This window comes from Lycium ferocissimum, chromosome 4, assembly GCF_029784015.1.
Source record: "Lycium ferocissimum isolate CSIRO_LF1 chromosome 4, AGI_CSIRO_Lferr_CH_V1, whole genome shotgun sequence".
In the NCBI taxonomy this organism is placed as follows: domain Eukaryota; kingdom Viridiplantae; phylum Streptophyta; class Magnoliopsida; order Solanales; family Solanaceae; genus Lycium; species Lycium ferocissimum.
In genome coordinates, this window is record NC_081345.1 from 26,447,240 (window position 1) to 26,473,675 (window position 26,436).

Below are 26,436 nucleotides of genomic sequence, written 5' to 3' on the forward strand. Positions count from 1 at the left end.
TATAGTAAGTTATTTGTTGTGGAATATTGTATTAACATTAATAGCCATTTATTACACATAATTCATTTTTATTAGATACGCTTTATGATAGAAGCATAAGTTTTTAGGGAAAAAAATATAAATGGGCAATATGTTAAAAATATTTACAAAACTTGTCATTTTTGATGAACTTTTAAAGTTGTGCTAATTATGTGCTAAATTTTAGAAGCTTGATATACCGTGTAGTTTTCCCAAATTTTTATTAGATACGTTTTATGATAGAAGCATAAGTTTTTAAAGAAAAAAAATATAAATGGGCAATATGTTAAAAATATTTACCAAATTTGTCATTTTTGATGAAGTGCTACTTATGTGCTAAATTTTAGAAGCTTGATATACCGTGTAGTTTTCCCAAATTTTTATTAGATACGTTTTATGATAGACGCAGAAGTTGCCCATAAAGCAAAACGAGAAAAAGGTTTTAAAAACGCGCCAGGTAGGGGTCGTTAAAACGACTTTCAAAACTTGTCGCTCTATCCACTGAGCTACAGGCGCTTTATGTCGTCTTTAATTATGTGCTAAATTTTAGAAGCTTGATATACCGTGTATTTGAAATCCCAAATTTTATTAGATACGTTTTATGATAGACGCAGAAGTTGCCCATAAAGCAAAACGAGAAAAAGGTTTTAAAAACTCGCCAGGTAGGGGTCGAACCTACGACTTTCTGCTTAGGAAACAGACGCTCTATCCACTGAGCTACAGGCGCTTTATGTCGTCTGCATATTCCATAAAATAAATAATACGAGCCAAAGGACAGGCCAGGTCCATTACCCACACCTTTGGTGGTGTTTGGTAGGTCTTATGCCTATAACTTAGCATAATTTATCCCATAACTTTGATAATTTCTTCATAAAATAATCCTAGGATTAATGAAATAAGATGGAATATCTCATCTTTTAAGTTTGGAATGTATTTTATACTTTGATTGGTATAAAATTAATCCTTTATCCATAACAAAAGAAATGGGATAAAATACCTTGTCTTGTGATTTTTTTTTTAATTTATGCCGGGGTTGATGGGATATCTCGTCTTTTAAGTTTAAAATGTATTTTATAGTTTGCATAATTTATAAAATTAATCCTTTAGCCCAAGAAGGAAAAATGAGATAAAAAAATGTCGACTATTGGAATAAACAAATAATATCTCATCTTTTAAGTCCATTACCCATGTATTTTATGGTCGTTTGGTATAAAATTAATCCTTTATTTACACAAGAGATGGGATAAAATAATCCCAGGATTAATGAAATAAGATGGGATATCTCATCTTTTAAGTTTGGAATGTATTTTATACTTTGCTTGGTATAAAATTAATCCTTTATCCCATACAGGAAATGGGATAAAATAATCTCAGGACTAATGGGAAAGATGGGATATCTCATCTTTTAAGTTTGGAATGTATTTTATACTTTGATTGGTATAAAATTAATCCTTTATCCCATACAGAAAATGGGATAAAATAATTCCAGGACTAATGGGATAAGATGGATATCTCATCTTTTAAGTTTGAAATGTATTTTAACTTTGCTTAGTATAAAATTAATCCTTTATCCCATACAGGAAATGAGATAAAATAATCTCAAGACTAATGGAATAAGATGAAATATCTCATCTTTTAAGTTTGGAATGTATTTTATACTTTGCTTGATATAAAATTAATCCCACAAATACTGCTGGATATCCCACTTAATACCTTGTACCAAACGACCGCCCATTGGCCGCACCAGCAGCTCAGCACACGGCTGCCCCCTTTTCCTGTCTCCATTATTTTAACTATAAATATATCTGAAAGAGAAGATAAAACCCCACCAGGAGTTTCTCTTTTCTTTCCATTTTTAGTTTTTCAGCTGCTTTTTTATTGGCCCAAAAGATCAAGAATTACAGAAAGGACAAGAAAATCACATCCCATAACCTGTTAGGCATTTTTTCACGCAGGTTTGGTTTCAACTCCAATACTCTCTTTCTTTCTTTCTTTCTTTAAAAGAAATTTACTAGACTGGGTAATTAAAAGAAAAAGACAATCTTTTTGTTGCTTTTCTGCATACCCATCTTATTGGCTATTTGTAGGATGTATAGCATAAAATTGATCTGAATAGAACAGTATTATTCTGAAGGATTCATATAGTCGACCCTAACTGATGTGATTGACACATAGTTGATTGATATATTCTGTCAATAGCTGAACAAAAAGTGTTAATTTTGCACTTATTTTGAGCTTCTACTGCAGGTGGGGGATGTGTTTTCTCCCCATATTGGAGGTCCAAAGGTTGAAATCATTGGTTCTTTGACGAAATTTTCCAGAGAATTGCTTGTAAATGCCACTGTGTAGAGCAGTTGCCTCTTGGAGTTCTCGCATATTGGCTTGCATGGGGTGAGTAATTCGATTCTTCCCCTGTATCTGTTTCTGAGCTAAAAATTAATACGTGTGGCTTGAGACAAGCTTAAATGGAGCGATATCTGACCCCAAGTTGAGTTTGGGATTGAGGCGTAATTGTTGTTATTGTGTTTTTGTTCTCGGAGCGGGGCAGGAGGCTTATGTAGTATAACACGTGTGGCTACACCTACTGCCCTTGGTTTCAACCATATATATGTGTTTGTGTGTGTGAAAGTGTATGCATATATTTATGCTAACATAGCTTGGCTCGTTCTTCACCAAAAAAGGTAGTTTCACGGATCTACTCCATAATGCATAATTTTCAGGTCCTGTAAGTCGAATTCATGTAAAGCACTCCAGGAATATTTGATTATTGAATATGCAATGGATGATTGTGATCAATATCACTAGTGGTTCCATTTGTGGTTTCTGATACATCTCCCATGGTTAACCTGGCTCGATTTTGATTCACAATGTTGTGAAGAATCAGATCTACATCAACCGCTCTGATACCACGAGAAAAGCTAACAATCAACATGAGAGATGAATGAATTGAAAGAAGGAAAAACAGTAAAACAAATCTAGAGAGGAGAGAACTGTTTCATTGATTGAAAATATCTCAAAATCTGATCTTACACATCAAGTTACACTCACTTATATAGATGTATATGCCAGCTGTATACAGCTGGCTAAGTCCCTGCACGATCAGTGATCATCTCAGCAGTTAGTTATGATATAAGCTAACTGTCTAAAAGCTTAACAACTTAACTAACTTCTAATTGCAGTTACAACTAATTACACTGCTCAGTAGTATTTGTAACTGCTTAGTAAAATTAGCATAATATTATGCTAAGATCGTAATCACGGTCATAAGGTAGTAGTGGATATATTCTGTTCTCGTTGAATTAAATCCTAAATCTGTGGGAAAGAAAAAGGGAAAGCTTTGTTATTATTGAAAATAAAAGAAAATGAGACAAGGAGTGAAGAGTTACTGGTAAATTTAATACTAATACTTCAGGAATGCTTTTCTTAGTTTACTAGGAAAGCTATGTAATTTCAGCAGTTCACTTTTTTATTTTTATTTTTTGGTGATTTGGATCTAGGTACTTGCTTATAGGCTAAGCAATCAATAAATGGCGCATAAAACAGAAATAGCTGGTTCCTTTATCTTTTTCCTTTATTTTCATGCTTTGCTTGGTGTTGAGGAGTTTCTTGATTGAACACATTCCTCGTGTAATTTTCTTGTTGAGCTACGTATGAAAAATATCCTCTTATTCAGCTACAGTTTTTTTTTTTTTCCGTGTAGCCATGTGTAATAGGTGTTGTTTATGGATTCAAATGAATGCGTATTTTGAAAGGAAGTCTTTTTGTTCAGTTTTGGGGTATTTTGGAGAATATCTTCCACCCCTTATTGATATGATGATGGAAAAATCGAAGGAAAAATGCAGAGCTCTTCGTAATGTAAGGGGTTACTTTTGTCCTGTCTTAATATGGTGCAGAATAGATTAAGGATTCATTTTCTAGACCTGGATAAATTTGAGGATACCGTTCTCCTTTTAGCTTTAAGGTGCTAGTCTTAAGTCTTTTTGTGTGGCTAAGGTAGATTAGGTTGCAAATGGCCCATAATCAATTATTTATACAAACAGGTCGCTCCTGACCGGTTAAAGTACTGTTAATCTTATTATGCTGCTTAACAGCATATCCAGTTCAATCGATATGCTGTTGAGCAGCATAATCCCATTAACAGTACTTTATCAATAAAAGCATATCGAGTTCAATCTGTTTAAGTAACAGGTCCAACAATAGTGTTTTTTGATAAGAACTTATCTGATGCAGCCCATAACTGGATTGGACTTAGTGATTCTCTCGAAGCCATTATTTGGTGGCAAAATCTTTTTTTTACCTTTCATGCAAAGATGACTCATTCAGGATGATTACCTTGAAGTCATTTGGGTATTGAGATTCATAATGATACCCGTAAAGGCACATTACCCCCCCCCCCCCCCCCTCCCCCCTTATTTGGGGATTGGAGAAAGGTGGTGTTTTTTTAATGAATCTCTTGAAGTTTTACCTTTTAAAAAAAGCTTTAAGTGATTTAGCTAATATTTGGAACCACAAGGCGAAATGTTTTCAGGGATGAGCTAATCCACTTCCTTAATTGTAAGTACTTAAGAACACAGTATCATGAAGCATCATCTAAAGTATCATTAAAATCTATGGTAATGTGTTCTGTGAGAGATAGTAAAGATTAGTTAAAACATGAACTAGTTAACATAAAAGATTAGTTAAAATACTTTCATAGATGATCAGTAACCTATAAAATCAGCTTTTTACTCCTTGAAGATGTCCTTTATCACGGATCAATTATAAACCTTTTTTAGCTGACAAATTACCTGCTGGAACTGTGATATGCTGTGCCATCTCATCCCTTTATATCTGTGCTCCAGATGCTCTTGATATGCTATAGCCTTTTGGAGGTGCACTATGTGATAAAGCAATAATTGAGCGTACCCTATTATTATTGTTTGTTGCTATTTATAATATCATCGGAGTTATCACATACTTCATGCTGTCAACCAAGTGTTAAGGAATTAGAACATTTAAGAACCATAAAGAAGTAAAAGTTTTAGAAAGTGAAAATGTGGAAATTTGGAAGATTGGTGAAACATAGAAATTTGAATTAACATTCTGTCGCTATGCCATATTATTTCTATCATCTTTCTTGTAGTGTCGTACTTAACATCGAAAAGTTTTTCACTTTTTATGATATCATCTATTAATCTAAATGACCTACTGAATCCGTAGTAATCGGAAAAAAAGACCCGGTGAATGCTGTAGACCTCGAGAAGCAAGCTGAATAACAGGATAGAGGTCCAGGATTCTGTTTGAGCTTAAAGTCAAATGGTCCATAAAGATTTTGTTGATTGTTCAAATGGCCCATAAAGATTTATTCAATTTATTCTTGAGGCCCGTTTTGTCTCTTTCCACATCAATATAGTCTCACATTATTATGGGGGAGCCACTTTATGGGGGGTCTCAAGTCTTCCTTTCAACAATGTTGCACTCCCCTTACAGCACGATGTTTGCAGTTCCGCTAGATCCATGTTTCATTCTATCATAACTTTATAAGGCAATCATAATTTTTATAGGCCTAAAGGAGAGCAAGTTTTGTCCTTTATGGTATTATGACTTGTTCAATACAGTCGATTTAATTTCTGACTTGGCGTACATGAAGCTTAAAGATAGTAAAGGGCGTTGTGCTGAATGCTAATTCGCTTTGAATAATGTGGGGATTTTATTAATGAGTACCAAGAAGGTACAAAAAGAGTACAACAGAAAAGCTGTTTGCCTTCTAGATATTGAAGGAATAGAATAGATCTAACAGTGAAACTATATCAACAACAACAACAACATACCCGGTGAAATCCTGATATGGGGTCTAGGGAGGGTAAAATGTACGCGAGACCTTACCCCGTCTCGGAAGATAGAGAGGTGTTTCGAAAGACCCTCGGCTCGAAGAGAAAACATGACGAGAAAAAGTCGGATAAGCACAAACGATTCAAAGCAATACGAAAATGAAACTAACGAAAGCGAAAAAGCCATGATAAACGATCGAGAAAAGAAGAACGTGAAGCTACCACAAATAAATACGATAATTGTGGTACAAGGAATAACATATAGTTGCACAAATCAAAGGACAAGAAAATGAAGATCAAAACTGCGACTACTAGTACGACGGGATACGTGGGACTACCTACTAGCCTTCTATCCTAATCTGAGTCCTCCATAGCCTCCTATCTAAGGTCATGTCCTCGGTCTGAAACCGTCCATGGCCAACCTCTCACACCTCTGCACTGGGGCATCTGTGTCTCTCCTCTTCACATGCCCAAATCATTTCAGCCGCGCTTCCTGTATCTTGTCCTCCACCGATGCCACTCCCACCTTGTCTCGGATATTTACATTCCTAATCCTATCTCGCCTGGTGTGCCTACACATCCATCGAAACATTCTCATTTCCTCAACTTTCATCTTCTGGATGTGCGATATCTTGACTGCCCAACACTCCACCCCGTACAACAAAGTCGGTCTCACTACCACTTTGTCAGAACTTGCCTACAAGCTTTGGTGGCACGTTAACATCACACGCGACGCCTCTGAGAAGCCGAGCCTCCATTTTATCCACCATGCACCAATACGATGGGTGACATCATCATCAATATCCCTATTTCCTTGTATAATAGACCCATGATACTTCGAAACTTCCTTTTTTTGGATGGCACAGTACCAAGCCTCGCTTCCACGCCGACTCGTGCGTCTCTCGTCCCGAACTTGCACTCCGTGTACTTTGTCTTGGTCTTACTCGCTTGAACCCTTTAGACTCCGAGTTTGTCTCCAAACCTCCGCCCAGCATTCACTCCGTCGTGGGTCTCGTCAATCAGACTATGTCATCGCGAATAACGCGCCATGGCACCTCAATTGAATTTGCCGTGTCAAACCATCCATCACCAAGGCAAATAAAAATGGGCTAAGAAGGCGATCCCACGATGCGGCCCATCTCCACCGGGGGAAGTGTTCCGAGTCTCCTCCTCTTGTCCTAACCCTGGTCTTGGCTCCCCTATACATGTCCCGATCGCCCTAACGTACGCCATGTGTACACCTCTAACCTCCAAGCATCTCCATAAAACCTCTCGGCACTTTGTCGTAAGCCTTTTCAAGGTCGATGAAAACCGTGTGTAAGTCTCTCTTCCTCTCCCTATCTTTCGCTCCACCGATCTCTCACAAAATGAATGGCTTCTCGTACTCAAGCGCCCGGCATGAATCCGAACCGATTTTACGAAATGGACACGCCTCTCTCTCACCCTCATCTCCACTCACCCTTTCCCACGCTTTCATAGCGTGACTTAGCCACTGATACCTCTATGGTTGTTGCGAAACTTTGAATGTCGCCATGTTCTTGTACAAAGGAACCATCGTACTCCACCTCCATTCCTCGGCATCTTCATCGTCTTAAAAATGACATTAAATAACCCACTCGGCCCGAACTCCGAACTACCGCCCTAAGCAGCTTACTCTCCAGGATCCCGGGGGATCGTCGGGCCCTGGTCGCTCTTTACTCTACGCATCCTACGAACAACTCCCTTAACCTCCTCTACCTTTATACTCCTACAATACCCAAAATCGTGACGCCTCTCAGAGTACTCCAAATCTCCCAACACAATGTCTCTGTCACTTTCTTCGTTTAAGAGTTTATGGAAGTATGATCGCCATCTCCGTCTTCAACGAGCATCCTCCACTACTTTGCCATCCTCGACCTTGACACACTTTACTCGATCCATCCCGTGCCTTTCTCTCCTTTACCTCGCTAGCCCGAACAACTTCTTATCCCCACCTTTGTCCTCTAGTTCGCATATAGCATTCAAAAGTCGCCGCGTTTTTGCCGCCGAAACTGCCAACTTCGCTTCCTTTCTCGCAATCTTATACCTTTCCCTATTCGTCCGCTTTTCCTCCTCGTCCTAGCTATCTATCAACTTCGCATACGCCCCCTTCTTTGCTTCCACCTTCCCTTGGACTTCTCCATTCCACCACTAGTCCCCTCGGTGCCCACCACGATGACCTCTCGAGACCCCCAGTACATCTCTAGTTGCTTCCCTAATGCAATTGGCCGTCCTATCCCACATACTGCTCGTGTCATCCCTACTTTCCCAAGGCCCCATAGCCATCAACCTCTCCTCCATCTCCTGGGCACTAGACGAAGTCAGACTCCCCCATCTGATCCTCTGCCGGTCATCCACGACCCTCTTTTTCTTCTTCCTCTTAATCTCCAAATCGATCACTAAGAGCTTATACTGGGTTGTAAGGTTCTCACTCGGAATGACCTTGCAGTCTTTACAAAGACCTTTATCCTCTTTTCTAAGGAGCAAAAAGTCTATCTGCGTCGCAGCCATCGAACTACGGAAGGTTACCAGGTGCTGCTTCCTCTTCGGAAAACTCGAGTTGGCTACCACCAATCCAAAAGCTTTTGCAAAATCCAGGAGTGAGACCCCTCCTCCATTCCTATCCGCGAAGCCAAAACCACCATGCTCATCATTATAGCCCCCCGCAGATGACCCAATGTGTCCATTGAAATCTCCTCCAATGAATAACTTCTCGGTGGGCGGTACCTCCCACCACTTCATCTAAATCCTCCCAAAAACGCCTCTTCTCCTCCTCATCCAAGCTTGCTTGTGGCGCATAAGCACTAATAATGTTCAATGTAAACCCTTCCACGACCAACTTAATCGCCATCATCCGATCATTTACCCTCCTAACCTCTACCACCTGGTCCCTTAGCTCACTATCTACTAAAATGCCTACACCATTCCTAAACATCGACTTACCCGAGAACCATAACTTATACCCGTCCGCATCCTTAGCTTTAGATCCTACCCATTTGGTTTCTTGGACGCAAGCTATATTAATCCTCCTCTTCTTAAGAATCTTAACTAGCTCTATCGACTTCCCCATCAAAGTCCCAATGTTTCAGGACCCTACTCTCAACCTAGACGCTCCCTGAACCCATTTACCACCCCTAACTCTAGCCCCTGTCCCCGACCAAGAACATGACCCTAGTCTACCATCCCTCACCAAAGCCACTAAGGCAAATCTAAGCTACTCAAATATTTATCTAAAACAAATAGGAATAAACACTAAAGCACAAGTTAGCAAGAAACTATAGGCAAGTCGGGCCACTATGCCAAGAATGATAGCACTATAAGCAAGAGGAATAAAGGGTAGAATGTAACGTCAAGAGGCAAAGAAAAGCAGGCCAAAAATTAACAAGGCTAAAGGACAGAATTTTAATTTTTATGGGCCACTGGAGGTACCAACTCCAGGTGAAAGAACCTGTTCGCCGCCGGGATTACTGTTCACTGCCGAAATTACTGTTCACCGCCGGAAAAATTGAGTACCTGCGCTGAACCGACCGGAAACCTACTGGAGAGGAGTTTCCGGTTGCAGAAACGAAAAAAACAAGAAGCAAAAAGCAAAGAGAAGAGAAGAGGGGAGGGGAGAGATCTGGCTGGAACACTGCCACCGGTGCTCTTCGGCCAAAGAGAGGAGAGAGAGAGAGGTATACCTGGTCGGAGTGGCTCACTGCCGTGGGAGGAGAGAGGGGGTGGGGGGTGGGGTGGGGTGGGAGTTGCCGTTGGGGAGAAGGGGTAAGAGAGAGGAGAGAGAAAGTCAAAACATCCATAAATCAGTGAAACTATATCAGATACAACATTTTTTACACTACAAAAATAAATTCTTCGAACATCTAGATTTTACATACGAGATGCTCCTTTTTACCAGAAAAACATCTACTGTTTTTGTCTAGCCAGATATTCCAGAAAATGCAACTGGTTACTGCATTCAAGTAAAGACTACTTCCCATTTCTGATGACTGACAGTACCGACTTTTTAAGGCCTGTTTGATACTTCCTGGCATGACTTATTGGATCCCAAAATTACCCAGAAGCATAGATCATAACTGTCTGGAGAACAGACAGTGGAGAAGTAGGTGTCAACTCACTCATAAGCTTCTTCACGTAGAAGGCATCAACTGCAAATCATAAAACCCAAGTAAAGTAAGCATCTTGGGTTGTTGTGAGTAAGGCAAGCACCACCATCGTTTGTAATCCAAGTAAGCAGGCTCTAGGGGGAAGCGATAATTTTCCAGATTATCCTCCTCGGCCAGTTTTCAGGATTTCCTACCATTTTCAGCATTGAACTTGTATAACATTCCATGACTGCAAAAGTATTAGTCTCATCAATCCTGACAGATTCTAAGCTGTTATCAGTTCTCTTAGCTCCTTTGATTTTGGCACCTGGATTTTAAAGTTTTCAATGTTTGTGATTATTTGAGGAAGCATGGATTCCAGGATTTTAACGCGTATATATCACTATTGATTGGTGTGCTAATGGTTTCTTCATGGTCATTTGTAGCTTATATTTCTAAATTTTCAATGGATCTACAGCTGAATCAACTATTCTCTAATTATGAGTTACTTTATGGACATGCCATGGCAGTTCAAGTGCCCTTTCAAAACAGTTGTATGGAAACACCTTTCTCTGACCACATGGTGGATTTGAAATGAATTCCACTTAGAATGTTGAATTATGTTGGGACTATTTTATTGAAACTTTTTGCTCCACTAATCAATTTCAATGGTTATAAACCTGGTTGCAACAGAGCAGAAGTTGTCTTGGATGCTGTAGGAATTCTCCCCATGTTGTTTCAGCGGATAAGCCATCTAAAGGCCCAAAAGTTGAGAGCAAACGATTGAGGCAAACTAGTTCAAGCGACGACTCTAGGAGCTTTACTGTGAGCGACATGGAGAATAGCACATTTCCCTCCCAGGGAAGCATCTCATCAATTAGCACATCAAATCAGGCCCTTGATCCTCACAGTAACTCTGTCACCACGAATAACGCTACGGAATTTGTAAATCATGGCAAGTGCATGCTTTTATCTCCTTTTATTTTGATGTGAATCATCCTAATTGTTTACTAGTAGCAAGTAAACCTGCATGGAATCAGCCGCGTCTCAGTATTTGTACGCAAATACAGAGGCAAGAATCATGATGACAAATAGGCAAGGTAGATAAACCTTACTTTCCTGAGAGCACTGCCAAAAAAGAAAAAAATTATCTGATAGTACATTTCTTGACTTGAAGCTTTCAAGGGCAACCCTTGAACTTTGACCCACCTAGAGGCCCCAGACTGCCTCAATTTTTGTTGGTCATGCCAGACCGCATCAATTTTTGTTGGTCATGCCAAACTACTTCAATTGAATGGCCAAAAGAATGGCCTTGTATTGGAATTTTCTTCCCAAAGTTCCTTTTTCTTCAAAAATTTTCCTAGGATTGACCTAAAATTTCATAAACACTTGATGTCGGTGAAATCAGCTCTACGATTGTGTTTTTGTTATTTCTTTTACTTATAAAGGGTTGGGGTTCTTGATAAGCTTTCATTTTGCTAGAAATGGCTTATGGCTTTACTTATCTAGGGGTTAAAAAAAAAAAAAAAAGAAGAAGAAATGGCTTATGGGCTTTGCAGAAATCCCATGCGTAATTTGAGGCTTAGATTGGAGAGTGCATAACCAAGCTTGAAAGCATGATCTTGTGCTGGTTTTTGTCATTTTAGCCCAGTTTAATACTCCTCTCTGTATTACCTTTATGTTATCACTGAATTAAACATTGCCTGGAGCAGGTCTACTTCTTTGGAATCAAACAAGGGAACAATGGTGCGGAAATAAAACACCACAGAAGCGTGCTTCAGTTCGAGAACCCAAATTAAGGTAAATTTCTTACATGTTTGGAAGGGTAAACATAAAGATTCTTTGAGTAAAAGGAAAAATTAACATTGGAAAGAAAGAAAAATGAAGAAACCGGCAGGCCATAGTTTTGAAACTTCAAGCCATCTGGCTTGTTTTTTTTTTTGTTGGCAACTGTTTTCTAGGGGTTGTCTTATTCCTTCAACACAAACCTGATACAATTTGGTTTTTGAAATAGTAATATCGTGTTACTGCTTTCAACTATCGCAGACTACTGTATTACTTAAACTTTACATATGCATTTTTAACAAGTCTATTCTACCATCACAAATTGCAGTTTAGATACAAGTTACGAGACGTTGGTAGGGACCAATAAGCTTTTCCCTCAAGCAATCCCTCTACCGGTTGGTCATCAAGTTAGCTTAAATAGCTTTTCGTTCCATATTTCTTGTAGCTAGTTGCTGACTTTCTGCATTTTAATTATCAGGAAATGGTAGACTTTCTTGTTGGTGTATGGAAACAGGAGGGGCTTTATGATTAAGTGGCCACATAATTCATCATTCTCAGCAACTGCAAATTGTGTTTTGCAAGTTTTACAGAAGCCAAGACATAAAAAATTCAAACAGCCATGTGTATCTGTATATTGAGATGAAAATGGAACTTTGGTTACAAAAAAACACTATGTTCTCAAGAAAAAGTAATTTATACATGTTAGGCAGGCCAAAACTCAAACACAATGAGCCTTGGTAGTTATTAGATACATTGATGGGGGAGAGAATTGGATCTCTTCTCATAAATATAAATTGTTTTTAGGTGCTTGTACATCCAGTCAGGTTTGTCAGCACATCCTCAGTTCAAGTGTAATATCTTTTTCCTCTTTTCATATTTTGGAAATGCTCTCCATATTCTTGCTATTAGGAGAAGATTGAAGTTTAAACATATGCTGCTTTAATATACAAACATACAAGTTCATGATCCAAATTGCATTATTACTGATAAAAATAAGGAAGCAAGTGGAAAAATGGGTGAGCTGGAATTGTAGAGGAAATAGAGACAGTAGAGACTTGTCCAGGCAATGAAGAAAGCAAAAAGAAAAAGAAATTTCTAGGCAATTACTTATTGATCCCATTCTCATAAGTCTTAAATAATCAATGTGTATACCAGCAAAAGTAAACTTCAGTTATATTTGCTTGAATAAATATATGGAACAAAGATAGATTACCCAATTCTGATTAAACTTGATTATCAAATATTAATAAATCTTGAAGTTCCTTGAAACACCTTCAAAGACCCCACTAAAATATCCACTGAATATTAATCGAGAGAGTTTTGTTGGTGATTTTTTCGTTTCTTTCTGAAAAAGCCATTTTCTTAATCTTTAAACCATAATTTGACAGCAAGTGTCTTCTCCCTTTTTAGGTCTGTGGGGGGGTGGTTTCCATGTTATCAGTTAATGGATAATGAAACTTGTGATTTACTGAACTAAGCGTTATGTTAAATACCAGCTAAAGGATAATGAAACTTGTGATTTAAGACAAGAGGGGGTTACTCAGATGGTTAGTGCCCTCCACTTTCAAACCGAAGGTTGCGAGTTCGAGTCACCAAGGGAGCAAAGGAGAGAGCTCCTGGGGGGAGGGGTTTAAAAAAAAAAAAAACCTGTGATTTAATGAACTTAAAATATCTAATTTTAACAATAGTGGTAGCGTAACCAACCCCCAAAGCATCCACTTGATATGGTTAATTAAATACTAAGTGGTCATTTGGTAGGTAGCCAAAATTATCGCGGGATTATAATCCTGGGACTAATTTATTCCATTTTTTGGGATTATTTTATCCCATCCCCCAGATGACATGTTTGGTAGGAGGTATAAATTTATACCTCCTACCAAACACGGTACAAAAAATTAGTCTTTGAGATATCCTACCCTATACCATGCACCAAGTATACTACCAGTGACATCCTTTCTCTATCTTGGCCTATCAAATAGCCCACTAACCTGTTTCTAATCTAGAAGAGTCATGTTTGAAAGGAATGGAAGAGTGTAAAATTACTAGCAAAATCAATCTCTTAAGTGAACTGTTTTGTAACTGAAAAGAATACAATTTGAGTTCCGGAATTGAATCGAATCATGTTATGATATGAGGAAAAAAAAGATTTTGCAAAAGTTCACTGACTATAGAAAACTATTAGAGTAAGTTGGCATTCTGATCCACCTCACGACTTGTAACGAATCACCCTCAAGTCTAATTTTATGAAAATTAGAGAAAATATTATTCACCAAGTAATGTGATTTAGCAACTAATGGAGTAGGTGAAACTATGAACTATCAAGAGTCAGGTCAAATATATTTTTTCATTTACTTCCTTAACGCGGTAAAGTTACATTACATTTATAAAATGTAGAGTGTTTGGTGTAACAGTTGAAGTGGGACATTCATAGAATATTCTTTTTTCATAATCATGTGAAATGTATTCTTTTTTCATAATCATGTGAAGTGTGAACACTAAGCTAGGCTGACCATACCTGGAAGAAACATTGAACATAACTTCCAATGCTACAGTTATGGTTCATTGCATCTGTATGTACCCTTTCTTCTCTCTTTCCTAGCATCTCTCTTTCACAATCATACATGGCAAAAATAAAGTTTTTTCTTCAAGAAGCTTTGACCCCACATTCACAAAATACATATACTACATAGGAAACCACTTAAATACACATATATTACCTTTGTATCACATATTCACATCCACCCTTTTTTAGCCCTATGACCCCTTTCTTGCCAATTTTTTGATGCATACAGTATTTCAAGCTCTATTAATAATCTTTCTTTTGGTTAATCTGTCTTTTTTGGCTCTCAATAGAGGGTTTTTTTGGGCTTGTTAGGTGCAGATATTACATCCCTAGTGGTTTTCAACCGTACCCATGTGTAAAGTCATTGATTATACTGGTATGTTCTTGATTTTTTCATGTTTTTGCTTAAAGCTCATGTCTTTATCTTAATTTTATCTCTTTCAAACTTGTGGGTTTCTTGATTTTGCATTAATTGGTTTCTGTGATTGATTGAGTAGCTGATGAGAAATTTTGTCATTTCTAAAAATAGAGGTGTAGGATTGTGCTTTAGTTTCTATTTAGATCTTTGCCACTTGATTGAAGCCCTATCATTTAAGTGTGTTCTTTATCTTTAAGAAGACTTGTGAGTAAGTAAATATTGAAAGAAAGTTAGCATGTGCATATTTCTCTGTAACTAAATTAGTTGTCTCTGTTGAAAATGTTTCTATGAATGGAAGACTAGAGTAATCGTGACTAGGTAGATCTGTTTGGCCGATGGATCAGAATGTTGAAACCTTTTACATGTTACTCTTGCTAAATCTATGTGGTGTTTAGTCCAGAAAGAACATATTTGTGGCTATATTTGTTGAGGGCAAATATCTGTTCAAATGATGGTGATGAAGAAACATGATGGGTATATCTTGATATCTAAAGGATAAGTTTGTCTTGGGTATATTATGTATGGCTGTCATGTTTGTTCTAGATCTGAATCTTAGCAGACTTGCATGTGAAGTGGGCTAAACTTCTCTAAAAGTTTGTGTAATTTCTTTTCTGGTCTTTGCCTGATGTTTTCAATCTTCTGGTTTCCAGGAAATGGTGCTTTCTTCCCTTGCGGAGCTTCATACCCAAAACCCAAAAACTCATTTTCATCAATTGAGAAAAATGTGGATGTATATTTTCCTTCTCGCAAGAGGATTCGGGTCACTGCCCCTTTTGTTGCCACTTGTGAAAGTTTTGAGCAGAAGAAGCAGCCTTCCATTGAAGTCCTTCCTGATGAATGCCTCTTTGAGGTTTTCAGACGTCTTTCCAGTGGCCAAGAAAGAAGTGCATGTGCTTGTGTTTCCAAGCGCTGGCTTACACTTTTAAGCAGCATCCGCAGGGATGAAACATTTGCATCCAAGCCCAATGTGTCTTCAGAATCTAATGGTGTAGAAGGTGAGGCTGAAACTCAAGATATTGAAGGAGAGGGATATCTTACCAGGTGCCTTGATGGCAAGAAAGCCACAGATGTCAGACTTGCTGCTATTGCCATTGGAACTGCAAGCCATGGAGGTTTAGGAAAGCTCTCTATTCGTGGAAACAACCCTTGTCGTGGTGTGACCGATGCTGGTCTCAAGGCTGTCGCTCGAGGTTCCCCTTCTCTCAGAGATCTTTCCTTGTGGAATGTGTCTTCTCTTGGTGATGAAGGCTTATCTGAGATTGCTCATGGGTGTCATCTGTTAGAGAAGCTTGATCTTTGCCAATGCCCGGCAATTACTGACAAGTCTTTGTTGGATATTGCAAAGAACTGCCCTAATCTGACCTCTCTAACAATAGATTCTTGTTCAAACATTGGGAATGAGTCTCTCCTAGCTGTCGGTCAATACTGCCCCAACCTGAAGGTTATTGCAGTCAAAAACTGTCCACTGATTGGGGATCAAGGAATTGCAGGTCTCTTTTCTTCAGCTGGTCATGCTTTAACAAAAGTAAAGCTCCAGGCGCTAAACATCAGCGACGTTTCTCTTGCTGTTATTGGACATTATGGCATTGCAATGACTGACTTAGCTCTTGGTGGTCTTCAAAGCGTAAACGAGAGGGGTTTCTGGGTTATGGGCAATGGTCAGGGTTTGCAGAAGCTAAAGTCCCTTACAATAAGTGCTTGCAATGGAGTCAGTGATTTGGGTCTTGAAGCTCTCTGTAAAGGTTGCCCAAATCTGAAGCTGTTTTGCCTCCAAAAATGCGCTGTCCTTTTGGATAATGGATTGGTTGCTTTCGTCAAAGCTTCAGTCTCACTCGAGAACCTTCAGTTAGAGGAATGCCACAGGATTACCCAGGCTGGGTTTTTTGGTATACTTTTGAACTGTGGTAAGAAACTGAAGGCTCTTTCCCTGGTGAACTGCTTTGGTGTGAAAGACTATACCTATGCATGTCCGTTAGTGGCTCCTTGCAACTCGCTGCAATCTTTGGCTATTCGCAACTGCCCTGGAGTAGGCAATGCTACTGTTGCCATAGTAGGTAAACTGTGTCCAAAACTGACTCATCTGGAGCTGAGTGGGCTTCTTGGTATAACCGATGAGGGGCTCTTCCCTCTTGTTCAGAGCTGTCTAGCTAGTTTGGTGGAGGTGAATTTAAGCGGATGTGTCAATGTTACTGACAAATCAGTTTCAGCCATAGCTGAGCTGCACGGGGGAACTCTGGAGTCTCTGATCACAGATGGTTGCAGACAAGTTACTGATGCAACCTTGCTAGAAATTTCAAAATCTTGCTGGTTGCTTGATGAACTCGATGTTTCAAAGTGTGGAATCACCGATTCAGGGATTGCAACTTTGGCCGGTGCTGTACAGCTCAGTTTGCGGGTCCTCTCACTGTCCGGTTGCCATTTGGTATCGGACAAAAGCTTACCTTTCTTGCATGAGTTGGGTCAGAACCTTCAGGGATTGAACATACAGCACTGTCACGGAATGAGCTCTATTACTGTTGACGTGCTTGTAGAGCAACTCTGGAGGTGTGACATACTTTCCTAAGCAGGTTGTGACTGAGAATCCGTGTGATATACTTTCTTCTGGTAGCTGCAGTATGCAGTTTTCTGGTCCAGCATCTCGAGTCTCCTTCTGTTCCAGTATCCTGGCTACTTTTTCCGGTGAATATGGCTGGGTCTTTTTTTGCATCTTCTACAATGAAGCTGTTATCAGGATTTTTGGCTCCCGTTTAATGGGAAGTCCGATCCTATTCTTCCAGTCATACTTCTCTGAGAATACATATGCTGGGTTTTTGGATGGAGAGAGCTCATATATGGTCCTAGCTCCCTTTACCAGTAGTTTTTAGCTTCTACCCTTCCATCGATTAGCAAATCGTGCTACAATAGAACCTTTTTTTCAGAAATATAGTCTCTTTAAGTTTTTACCAGTCTTCCATGATGTTCAATGTTAGTGTTCTGCTTGTGATGGTTTGGTCGTGTCAGGCTCTTGAATCGTCTGTAAGGTTGCTTGTGGCAGTTCTATGGTTTAGTGCCTCGTGTTCGTGGGCTTTGGCTATTACAACCCTTTGGGTTGTTTTTTCTTTTCACCAAGCTCTAGTTTTGCAGGCCTCTCTTGTTCATGAACTGCCCCTTGCTAGTATGCAACCTACGTATTTTATGTCTTCTTAGTATAAAAATATCAATGGAAAATGAAAAAAAAAAATATCTGATTATAATTCTGGCAGTATGTGTCATCTGCAGATATTCTCATTATTTTAAAACCTTACCACTATTGTTTTATCCTGCTATGGATCTCTAATTCCTTAAATTAACTCTACGCCTATAAGGTAACGTTTACCATGTTTGCTGCTTCTTTTTTCTTCCTTTATTCCTCCTTTTAGTAGTTGCTGACAATAATCTTATCACGTGATCTCTACTACAAAAGAGTAGTTATTGTAGCATTTATGATTTATTAATGTATTTAACTTATATTCACGGATATTTTGATGAAAATTCTACATCATTGGAACAGTTTAACTTATTGTAGAAGGTTATTTGTCTTACTTTTCAGATTACCGATTTCGTTTATTATAAATAATTACATCAAAATCTATTTTAAAATGATCTGATAAATTTATCTATCTGTATATGAACTTATTTTAGAAGATTATTTGTCTTAATTTTTTTAATATACTGATTTTACTCATTATAAATAATTACATTTAGTTGTATTTTATTTAACCTGATATAGTTAAAGAGGTACGTAGTACTTTTTTAGAAAATAAGTGCTACTCGACTAGTTGTTTTCCCCTTTAACTTTGAACTACTAGTAATTTGTGTCACAGAAAAGATAATAAATCCGTTATCGTCCAGCGGTTAGGATATCTGGCTTTCACCCAGGAGACCCGGGTTCGATTCCCGGTAACGGAAATTATATTTGTGCATCTTTTTTTTTTTCTTCCAGAAAAGAGGAAAATCGTTATATTGAAACAACAAATGTCACCAGACACCAACAATATACTGTCCCAATATATTAAAAGGATGTCTTTTTTTTTTTTTAAATTAGAGTATATTTTTTTTTTTTTTAGGTTAGAGATGTCCTTAATATGTATGTGGGATTAATACTTATCCACACCGGGCGTTTACTCCATACCAATGCAACTTACTGTGGTTAAATGATTGTATACATTAATTAACCATGATTAAGTAATAATTGAATATATAAACACGTCATGCATACATTGGCTTCGTCTACACCCATTATTCAACCTTTAAGATTTGTAGTACTAAATTCATTTATGCTTATGAAATTATGAGTTCAGAATTTAATATTCATTAATTTACCCCTTATGAGCCCTATACCACTTCTTGAACAAAAAAAGTTGACTTTTTTTTCTTCCGATCACCAAATCTCAAATTATGCACCACTGATTCTGGAGAATTGCTCAGTTATTAACAAAAAAGGAATTCTTCTTGTTCTTAGCTACTATCTTTCACATTAACATCTTCCTGTATATGAACAAGAACACCATATATGATGCAATCTTGAATAGAAAATTCTTTTCTCACCTATTAAGTTTATGCATATTTCTCTTAACACCTTACATTTGTAAATTGTAACCTTTTCAATTCCCTGTTGAGTGTTGATAACTGTTTACAGGTTGAATCAGCAGAACATTAACGTGGCACCTTTAGGCGAGTTAAGACTATACTTTTATTTCATGACCTCGTGGATATGGAGTAAAATTGAAAACATATAGCATTAGACAAATCACAAGGAAAAAAAGAAAAAAGAGGGAGGTTATTTTGACCTTTTACCTTTTTGTTTTCCCTGGGTACTTATTTAGGTTATGAAAACACATATTCATCAACATAAGCTTCAAAAAATTGTGTTAATTAACCTTTTTGAAACCACATTAAAAAATTTGACTTATTAACTCAACTTTAGATTAATATATTTCCATTGAGAGGTGTCAGAGGAATTTGCATACAAGATGGAAGACAGTATGTAATAAGCCAATCAATTCCATGACTAAATCTATGGTTTTGCAATTAGCTGAACATTGAATAAAGAGAACCCACTGATGTGGAAATGCCTCAAAATCAAGGCAATCACTTAGACCTTCATACTACAAAATGCTTTGGTAAAGTAGAAGATACAATTGATGACTCCACAGAATGCAAGGGGGGAAAAGAGGGGAATAGTAATTTCATAATACATAAACAAAGTTAAAGCTAAAGCATCATGTAAGGTATGTAATTTATAAGTACACCTCAATAAACAAACAACAACCATTTGGTTCAACAGAAAAGTTTCAGCAGCCAGTACATGCCCAAACTGTCCCAAGTTTTCTGCAACTGCAAAGTACTTGGATATTGGACTAATAGAAAAGACAAAATTCTCAAGGATTTCTGGCTACTCAACATTAGATGACAGAGGCAAGTAGCCTGCATTTCTGATGACCACAAGAAGATAGAACACTAGAAATTCAACCTTGCTGCTGACTATTGACAAAATGGTGATGTTTGCCTAGTACAATATCAAGTGCATTCACTTCTCAAATAAAACCAAATCTTATTCATACCTTTGCAGATTGCTCCATAAGTATATATTCAACTTCAGTAGTTGCTTCTAGTGCTCAATTGAAATGCGTTCCTGCACCAGATTAGCCTCTATTTGAGCTTCAACACCAGTCTCGGTCTGGCTCAGTTCAACAGCTGATACAACTTCAGACTCTTGACCAACTGCAACATGTTCAGTAGTTTGCTCGTGTTGGTTGTTTGGTTGAGAAGACACTTCACTCGTTTCCTTGGGTAAAGCATTAGCTTCAGTTGGTTCCTTGGGTAAGCTAGATTTGCGAATGGAAGTCTTTTTTGTTTCATTGGATAAGTTGGTTTTCTCAGATGGAAGCTTTGGAAGTGACTTCCTTTGAGGCTTCTTAACATTGAGAGGAGAATGGCCTTTGACGGGGTTATTTTGAGATGCATTTTCGTCCAAGCTTAATCTACCTGGGCGCATCACACTCTCATTGCTTCTTTCTTTGGTGGGAGAGCTCTTTCTCCTCCCAAGTTTGGGGGATTTAGCTCTCGTTGGCGGAATCTAAAATCATAAGATAGCAGCAGAAGGTGTTAGAGAAACACCACATAACTTTTAGATTTCAAAATAAACATGAATAAATTACTTCAATAGGGGCTTCAGCTGTACATGTACAAAACTCGTAAGAAAATAAGAAAGCAAATTTTGCTGGATAAAAGCATGTCATGTCTAAATTGTAGTAAGCCATGAAAAGCAGAAAAACTTCTTTTTTCTTTTAGAGGTTACAACGATCTCTTTATATCTTTGCAGTAAGATCCCAGCAGTTGAGTTTTCTGATCTTTCATGAGTGTTCAGACTAATAGAATTTAATCAATAAGATGCAGCCAATCTACTCAAAAACATAATATTACGAAATATAAATGTCATTACTGCCAATTCTGACCAGAATCATATGTCTGTACAATTATCCCTTTCTGTGTTACATGAATCCTTCATTTATCTTGAAATACTGACATGGATTATTATTTACACTGACAATTAGCAAAAAACTGCATGTATGTCGTACTGTACCAATTACTTACATACATCACAGTGCGATACATACCCCTAAACGAGTGCATGCTACACGCCTTGGTGTATTTACATATGTACAGATATAGAATATACATTGCACACAATAAATAGGGGCAGATGTAGATGTATATGCCTGAATTTCCCTTCAGAACACATAACTTTTGCTTAACATTTTGGAGAGAAAATCTCCGATACCCAATAGAAACATTTCCTCATACTGTCTAGTTTCCCAACTCCATTTCTTTGCCAACTCAATAGTGTGACGGGAGCTCCTAAATCTTCTTATACCACCTGCTTATAAAAGCTAGCTTTGACCATAGCTTGCCTAGTTGACCCTTTAACATTAACTGATCTTAAGTAGAATAGATGGAGGCACTCCAATTTATGGTTGTTATGGTGATTAAGGACGTCTTGTAGTGTATATAGCACGAAAGAGAGTGCTTTCAAGTGAAAATAAGTAACGGGCCAATTACCTAGTCTAAGATTTACTGAATCAGGAATATATCTAGTCTACGATGAACTGTCAAGAACCACAGATGTGCTCTTCATCTAGTCTACGATGAACTGTCAAGAACCACAGGTGTGCTCTTCACAGTGCTATCACGCTTATCCACTGGACAAACATTGGCCTCTCCCTGAGCTTGCTTACAATAATAGTCACTAGTCCAGCATTTAGATGGCACCTTATGAGGCATTGTAGATCTCTCATTGGTTGGTTTGGGCCAAGGAAAATGGTTGACAGGACTTCCAGTATCATGAATCTCTGCACCAGACTCATATCCTTTTCTTTTTTTTTTTTTTTTGGGTTTTAAACTATTAGAAAAGGCATCAAGTAGACAAAGTTACAGAGAGAAACCTAAGCTTCAAACACATGAAGCTAGATTGATGAGCAAAAAGAAGTCTCATATCTGCTAAATAAGAGTCAAGGAGCCAACAAAATCCAAAAAGTTATCAACACTGTTTACTGGTTTATCAATTCAAAGAACTGGCGGGAGTTGATTTTCCATCAAAGCATCTATTGTTTCTTTCTTAAGCACCAGAATCATATCTTACAATTCTGGTTCTATATTCTTCAGATTTTATACTTGTTGAAAATTCACTCAGAGATCAGCCACATCAGTTATGCATCAAAAAGTAGAGTCACATTATGCTGGAACTTCAACTAGAGACAAGTTTATTATGCACTTCTTTTTCTTGATCATGCCAAGCACTTGTGATATCACAAGAAATGGTGATGAAATCCACTAGCTTTACCCAATTAAGTCAATCTCCACATAAATGTATCAAGACACTGAACTCCCGACTCTACCAAGCTATATCCAGTTTAACAATTGGTAGCTAAGGTTTTCTTTTCAGATCTCAGTAGTACTGCAATTTCTTTCTTCGTAGTTCAATAGTTCATCACATTTTGACGGAGCATGCAGTTTAAATGCCAAGTTGAAAGCATTCGAAAAATCAGTTTAAGTATGAACTTGAACCTAACTCATTTACAATATTTAGAGCTTCACAAAAAACAAAAGTTAAGCAGTGCTCCACATTACCCGCCACCAAATATATTTCAATTTTTAATATATGTATCATCACACGTTTTCAGGTTAAAACAAATGAAATTTATTACTTAAATCCAAAATATCAACTATTCGGCGCTAAAAGGATCAGTAACAAAATCATTTTGAGCCAATGAACCACTAAACATTCAGCATACTATGTCTAAGAATAGCAATAGTTGTTTTACACAGTATAAGATTGTATTTCTTGGCATCTTAACATACAACACAGCACAAAATTACCTTCTTCAACTCCACCTTTGGAGGTGCAGGTTCCTGATAGAAGCTTGGCATGGGAGTTGCTTTAAATTTCAAGCTCTTCCTTAGCATTTTGATCTCAGCTTCCTGAGTTTCCTGTACGAGAAATGAAAGAAAATAAATGGGAATGCTACAAGAGAACCCTACAACAAGAAATGTTTTACACCGAGAAGATCCAGAAGCAGAAGTCACAACACCTTTGTCTTGGCTTGTATATTATTCTTCTCAACTTCCTGTGCATGGATTTTTTCTTCAAGCTTGGAGTAAAACTGTCCAAATGCCACAAGACAAATGTTCTTAAGTTGACTTCACGGTGCAAGACAATCAAGCAAATATTATAAGCTTCAGTGATGCAAGCAGAGGGCTAACCTCTTTCCTTTTCTCAGCTCTTTCATCACACTTGAAACTGATATTGTAAGTCGGAAGAGCACCTACTTTGCGAGGTTTGGCATCTGATGCAGCAGTAGGACTGCTATAAAGTGATCAAGGATAAACTGAAAGATTTCTATTATGCTAATAGAAATAAGAACTCCAGATCAAAGGAGTGAAGAGAAAAAAAAAAACACATATAGGATACGAGGATGACTCTGCACTTCCATCAGCTTTATTAGGCGGTACTTTCTTCAAAGGCATCACTTTAGTTTTTTCCCTGCAGCAACAAAATTATAGTTCACAAACCACAGGAGAAAAAGTTATCATTAATTGTTTGGCATTTTTTGAAAACATTCTCAGTATAGCCATCATAGGAGTCCATGCAACAGGTAAGAAAATACAAGAGCAATCGGACATACTTAAGGCCTTCAGACTGTGCAGCACTTGGAGATGGTGATGCTACTTCAGCGTGACCAGGTTGCTGCTAGAAGACAGCAGAAAAGGAATATGATACTGATAACAATGAACAGAAGCATATGAAGCAGCAATATTGAATTATAACTAAGACATTTACCTTAGCACAATTAACATTTAGATGAGGCAATGCAGGTTTTGAATAGTACTCAGCAGTTTTCTTGTCACTGAATGATTTACCCTTTGCATCAATCGAAGATGGCTGTTTAGGACGTGATTTGGAGGCAAGGGTACTGCTCGATAAATCTTTTCCATCTTTACTTTTCTTGGCTGCACCATTTTTGGGGCTTGAATTCTTAATATTCCTTGCCCTAACTGGAGTCTTTTGCTCTTTACTGTTCGTCCCCTCATCAGATTCTTTTGCTTGATGTTCCTGTAAGTAAATAAGTGATTACCTAACTGTGGTGTCAAAATGTCCTGAGTAAGTTAAAAAAGTAGCGGAATAAACTTCCTTACCTCAGAACTGACACCAGCATTGCTTTCTACGGTTATCGTAGTTTCATTACTGACTTCTTGGACAGAAGATCCAACTGTTTCACTATCAGTCAATACGACAGTGCTCTGGAAACTCCTCCCCAGTTCTTCATTACTGGAACTTGCATGAGGCATCATCCCATTGGGTATGCCAGCAACACCTTCTGGAAGTTGGTGAACTCCATTTCCAAAGCCCAACCCATTTCCAGAAACAGCTATGTTGTTAACAACATCCATCATGCTCTATAAAGTTTCCAAATTTCCAACCAAAATCCTACAAGGCAGCACCCCAATAATAAGCTCTAAAGAAATAGTCTCATTCTCGAGAAAACACCAAATCCAGCACAAAACAAATTGTAGATAACGGATTACCAAAGCAATGCTACAACTACAAAAAACTCTAACTTTGAAAATTCAAGTTTCAGGAAACTACAAACTCTCATCTATGACAAGTGACAACTGACAACCACTACTATTTCAATTTTTGGTCTTCAAACAAACTAACCATACACAATACCTTACTGATTCTCTCAGTGAGCAAGTCAATACCATTTCTACTGAACTTAGAAACAAGTTAAAAGCACCCTAAAAATCAAAATTATCCATCAACTATGGCTCAAATCCAAATTAGTTGGGGCCTAGATATGAATCTTATGTATCCATTCCGCTCTATTCAAGTTCATTACAAAGAACTCAAAAACCAAATCCAAATACAGTACCAGAAGACGACAAAATCAGCAAACCGACACTTACTCTACTAGATCTCTAAACCCACAAAAAAGATCCAATCTTTTACTCAATCCAAGATTCACTCTACAATTCAAACCCCAAAAACACAAAACCCCATTTTCACAGAGCTAATTCCCACAAGATACTAATAATGCACTAACATATAAGAACACATAGTTACATAACTACAAACCAAAACAAATGCTGTTGCTACTGAATGTGTATACTTACCTAAACAACCTTAAAAAGATCACAAACCCATGAAATCCACAAGGGATCTGAGACAATCTTGTGAAAGAAAAGAAAAACACTTGCAAAACAAACAAGAATCTGAATTTAAGGAAATGTAACTACTCTAAATATGGTTTTTCTTGAACTTTGAATTGAAAAGTTGTGAACTTTGAAGATGGGGTTTCTCTAAATTTTCACTTCATTTCAACACAAGAATAGAGAGAGGGGGGGACGGTTTTGCTAGTGTGTGTGTGTGTGTTGGGGATGGTTTTTTTCAATTTATTTTAGTAGTTCTATGTGACAGAAGTATTCAAATCTATTCCAGGTCACTGTCTGATAAGAGAGAGAGAGATCACCTTAAATTTAAGGATAGGGAGATACAGTTTTTAGAAAGAAAGGCATGTACACTATCAGACCCATGATCACGGGGACAATCTCAATTAGTCTTTGCTTACCTGGTCATATCAAAGGGCTCACAATTAAATATTATTCTTTCTTAACTTGGATTTTAAATGTACTTAAATAAAGCTTCAAAAGTGAAAAATAAACACGTTATATTGATATAAGCGGTTTTTCAAATTTGAAATATAACTTTGAGTTGGAATTGAAATTTTCATGGTCAAGCATTGATTTTCTGTAACGACTCGTTTGGTCATTTAGGCGTTTTACCCTTTTTACCCCTGTTGACCCTTCCCTAGTGTTGTTAGAGTACATTTGACTTGCGGGGATGTGTGCAACGGTTCTCGAGGTGGTCAGGTGAGTCTTGGTTGATTTTGAGGAATTTAGAAGCTTTTAAGTTAAATAAGTGAAAAGTGTTGACTAATAGTTAACTTTTGGGTAAATGAGTCTTTTTGAGTTTTCCGTTGGTTCCATTTGGTCCAGAAGGTCGATTATAACTTGGTAGGATGGTTGGTTCAGTTCCTGAGGCGCTCGGGGGGTATTTTGATCCTTTGGGTGGAAATCTTGTTTTTGGGTGTTTAGGGTTGACCAGGTCAAGATGACCTTTTTTGGGAATTTCGAGGGCGCGGATGAGTTCGTAGCGTGTTTTTA

At 37.9% G+C, this 26,436-nt stretch overlaps 3 protein-coding genes and 2 non-coding genes across 9 annotated transcripts; 3 read left to right on the forward strand and 2 right to left on the reverse strand.

The window, feature by feature from the left end:
- Positions 1-672: 672 nt before the first annotated feature.
- On the reverse strand, positions 673-745 carry TRNAR-CCU (transfer RNA arginine (anticodon CCU)). The gene has a single exon. It is a non-coding gene; the product is annotated as a tRNA-Arg (tRNA).
- A 1,565-nt stretch (positions 746-2,310) lies between these two features.
- Positions 2,311-12,548, forward strand: LOC132052002 (uncharacterized). The gene is made up of 6 exons (XM_059443321.1): positions 2,311-2,409; positions 3,788-3,873; positions 10,622-10,883; positions 11,641-11,728; positions 12,042-12,108; positions 12,192-12,548. Exons 2-6 carry the CDS (start codon positions 3,829-3,831, stop codon positions 12,243-12,245), a joined length of 516 nt encoding a protein of 171 aa, XP_059299304.1. The 5' UTR covers positions 2,311-2,409; positions 3,788-3,828; the 3' UTR covers positions 12,246-12,548.
- A 1,656-nt stretch (positions 12,549-14,204) lies between these two features.
- LOC132052003 (EIN3-binding F-box protein 1-like) lies at positions 14,205-17,935 on the forward strand. Of its 2 annotated transcripts, XM_059443323.1 has the most exons (3): positions 14,205-14,283; positions 14,595-14,652; positions 15,345-17,935. In XM_059443323.1, the coding sequence occupies exons 2-3, from the start codon at positions 14,628-14,630 to the stop codon at positions 17,255-17,257; spliced, it is 1,938 nt and encodes a 645-aa protein (XP_059299306.1). In that variant the 5' UTR covers positions 14,205-14,283; positions 14,595-14,627; the 3' UTR covers positions 17,258-17,935. The 2 variants fall into 2 exon arrangements, with proteins under 2 accessions (XP_059299306.1, XP_059299305.1); XM_059443322.1 differs by lacking the exon at positions 14,205-14,283 and having other exon boundaries at positions 14,296-14,652.
- A 614-nt stretch (positions 17,936-18,549) lies between these two features.
- On the forward strand, positions 18,550-18,621 carry TRNAE-UUC (transfer RNA glutamic acid (anticodon UUC)). Its single transcript has one exon. It is a non-coding gene; the product is annotated as a tRNA-Glu (tRNA).
- A 1,313-nt stretch (positions 18,622-19,934) lies between these two features.
- On the reverse strand, positions 19,935-25,766 carry LOC132052005 (protein WVD2-like 5). 4 transcript variants are annotated; one of them, XM_059443325.1, is made up of 9 exons: positions 25,743-25,766; positions 24,409-24,700; positions 24,053-24,325; positions 23,898-23,962; positions 23,684-23,755; positions 23,476-23,578; positions 23,304-23,375; positions 23,092-23,202; positions 19,935-20,791 (listed from the first exon to the last, which is right to left on the reverse strand). In XM_059443325.1, exons 2-9 carry the CDS (start codon positions 24,664-24,666, stop codon positions 20,324-20,326), a joined length of 1,422 nt encoding a protein of 473 aa, XP_059299308.1. In that variant the 5' UTR covers positions 24,667-24,700; positions 25,743-25,766; the 3' UTR covers positions 19,935-20,323. The 4 variants fall into 4 exon arrangements, with proteins under 4 accessions (XP_059299308.1, XP_059299310.1, XP_059299307.1 ...); XM_059443327.1 differs by lacking the exon at positions 25,743-25,766 and adding an exon at positions 25,387-25,720 and having other exon boundaries at positions 23,476-23,575; XM_059443324.1 differs by lacking the exon at positions 25,743-25,766 and adding an exon at positions 25,387-25,720.
- Between the last annotated feature and the right edge of the window lie 670 nt (positions 25,767-26,436).

Excerpts from the sequence above, each read along its gene's own strand:
- LOC132052002 (XM_059443321.1), top strand. The coding sequence starts at position 3,829 with ATGATGATGGAAAAATCGAAGGAAAAATGCAGAGCTCTTCGTAAT. Across the intron at positions 3,874-10,621 it reads AATGCAGAGCTCTTCGTAAT|AGCAGAAGTTGTCTTGGATG; the intron begins GTAAGGGGTTAC and ends TGGTTGCAACAG. Across the intron at positions 12,109-12,191 it reads CTCAAGCAATCCCTCTACCG|GAAATGGTAGACTTTCTTGT; the intron begins GTTGGTCATCAA and ends TTTAATTATCAG.
- LOC132052005 (XM_059443325.1), bottom strand. The coding sequence starts at position 24,666 with ATGATGGATGTTGTTAACAACATAGCTGTTTCTGGAAATGGGTTGGGC. Across the intron at positions 23,376-23,475 it reads GAGCTGAGAAAAGGAAAGAG|TTTTACTCCAAGCTTGAAGA; the intron begins GTTAGCCCTCTG and ends GCATTTGGACAG. Across the intron at positions 20,792-23,091 it reads CAAAGGTGGAGTTGAAGAAG|ATTCCGCCAACGAGAGCTAA; the intron begins GTAATTTTGTGC and ends TTATGATTTTAG.
- LOC132052003 (XM_059443323.1), top strand. The coding sequence starts at position 14,628 with ATGTGTAAAGTCATTGATTATACTG. Across the intron at positions 14,653-15,344 it reads TAAAGTCATTGATTATACTG|GAAATGGTGCTTTCTTCCCT; the intron begins GTATGTTCTTGA and ends TCTGGTTTCCAG.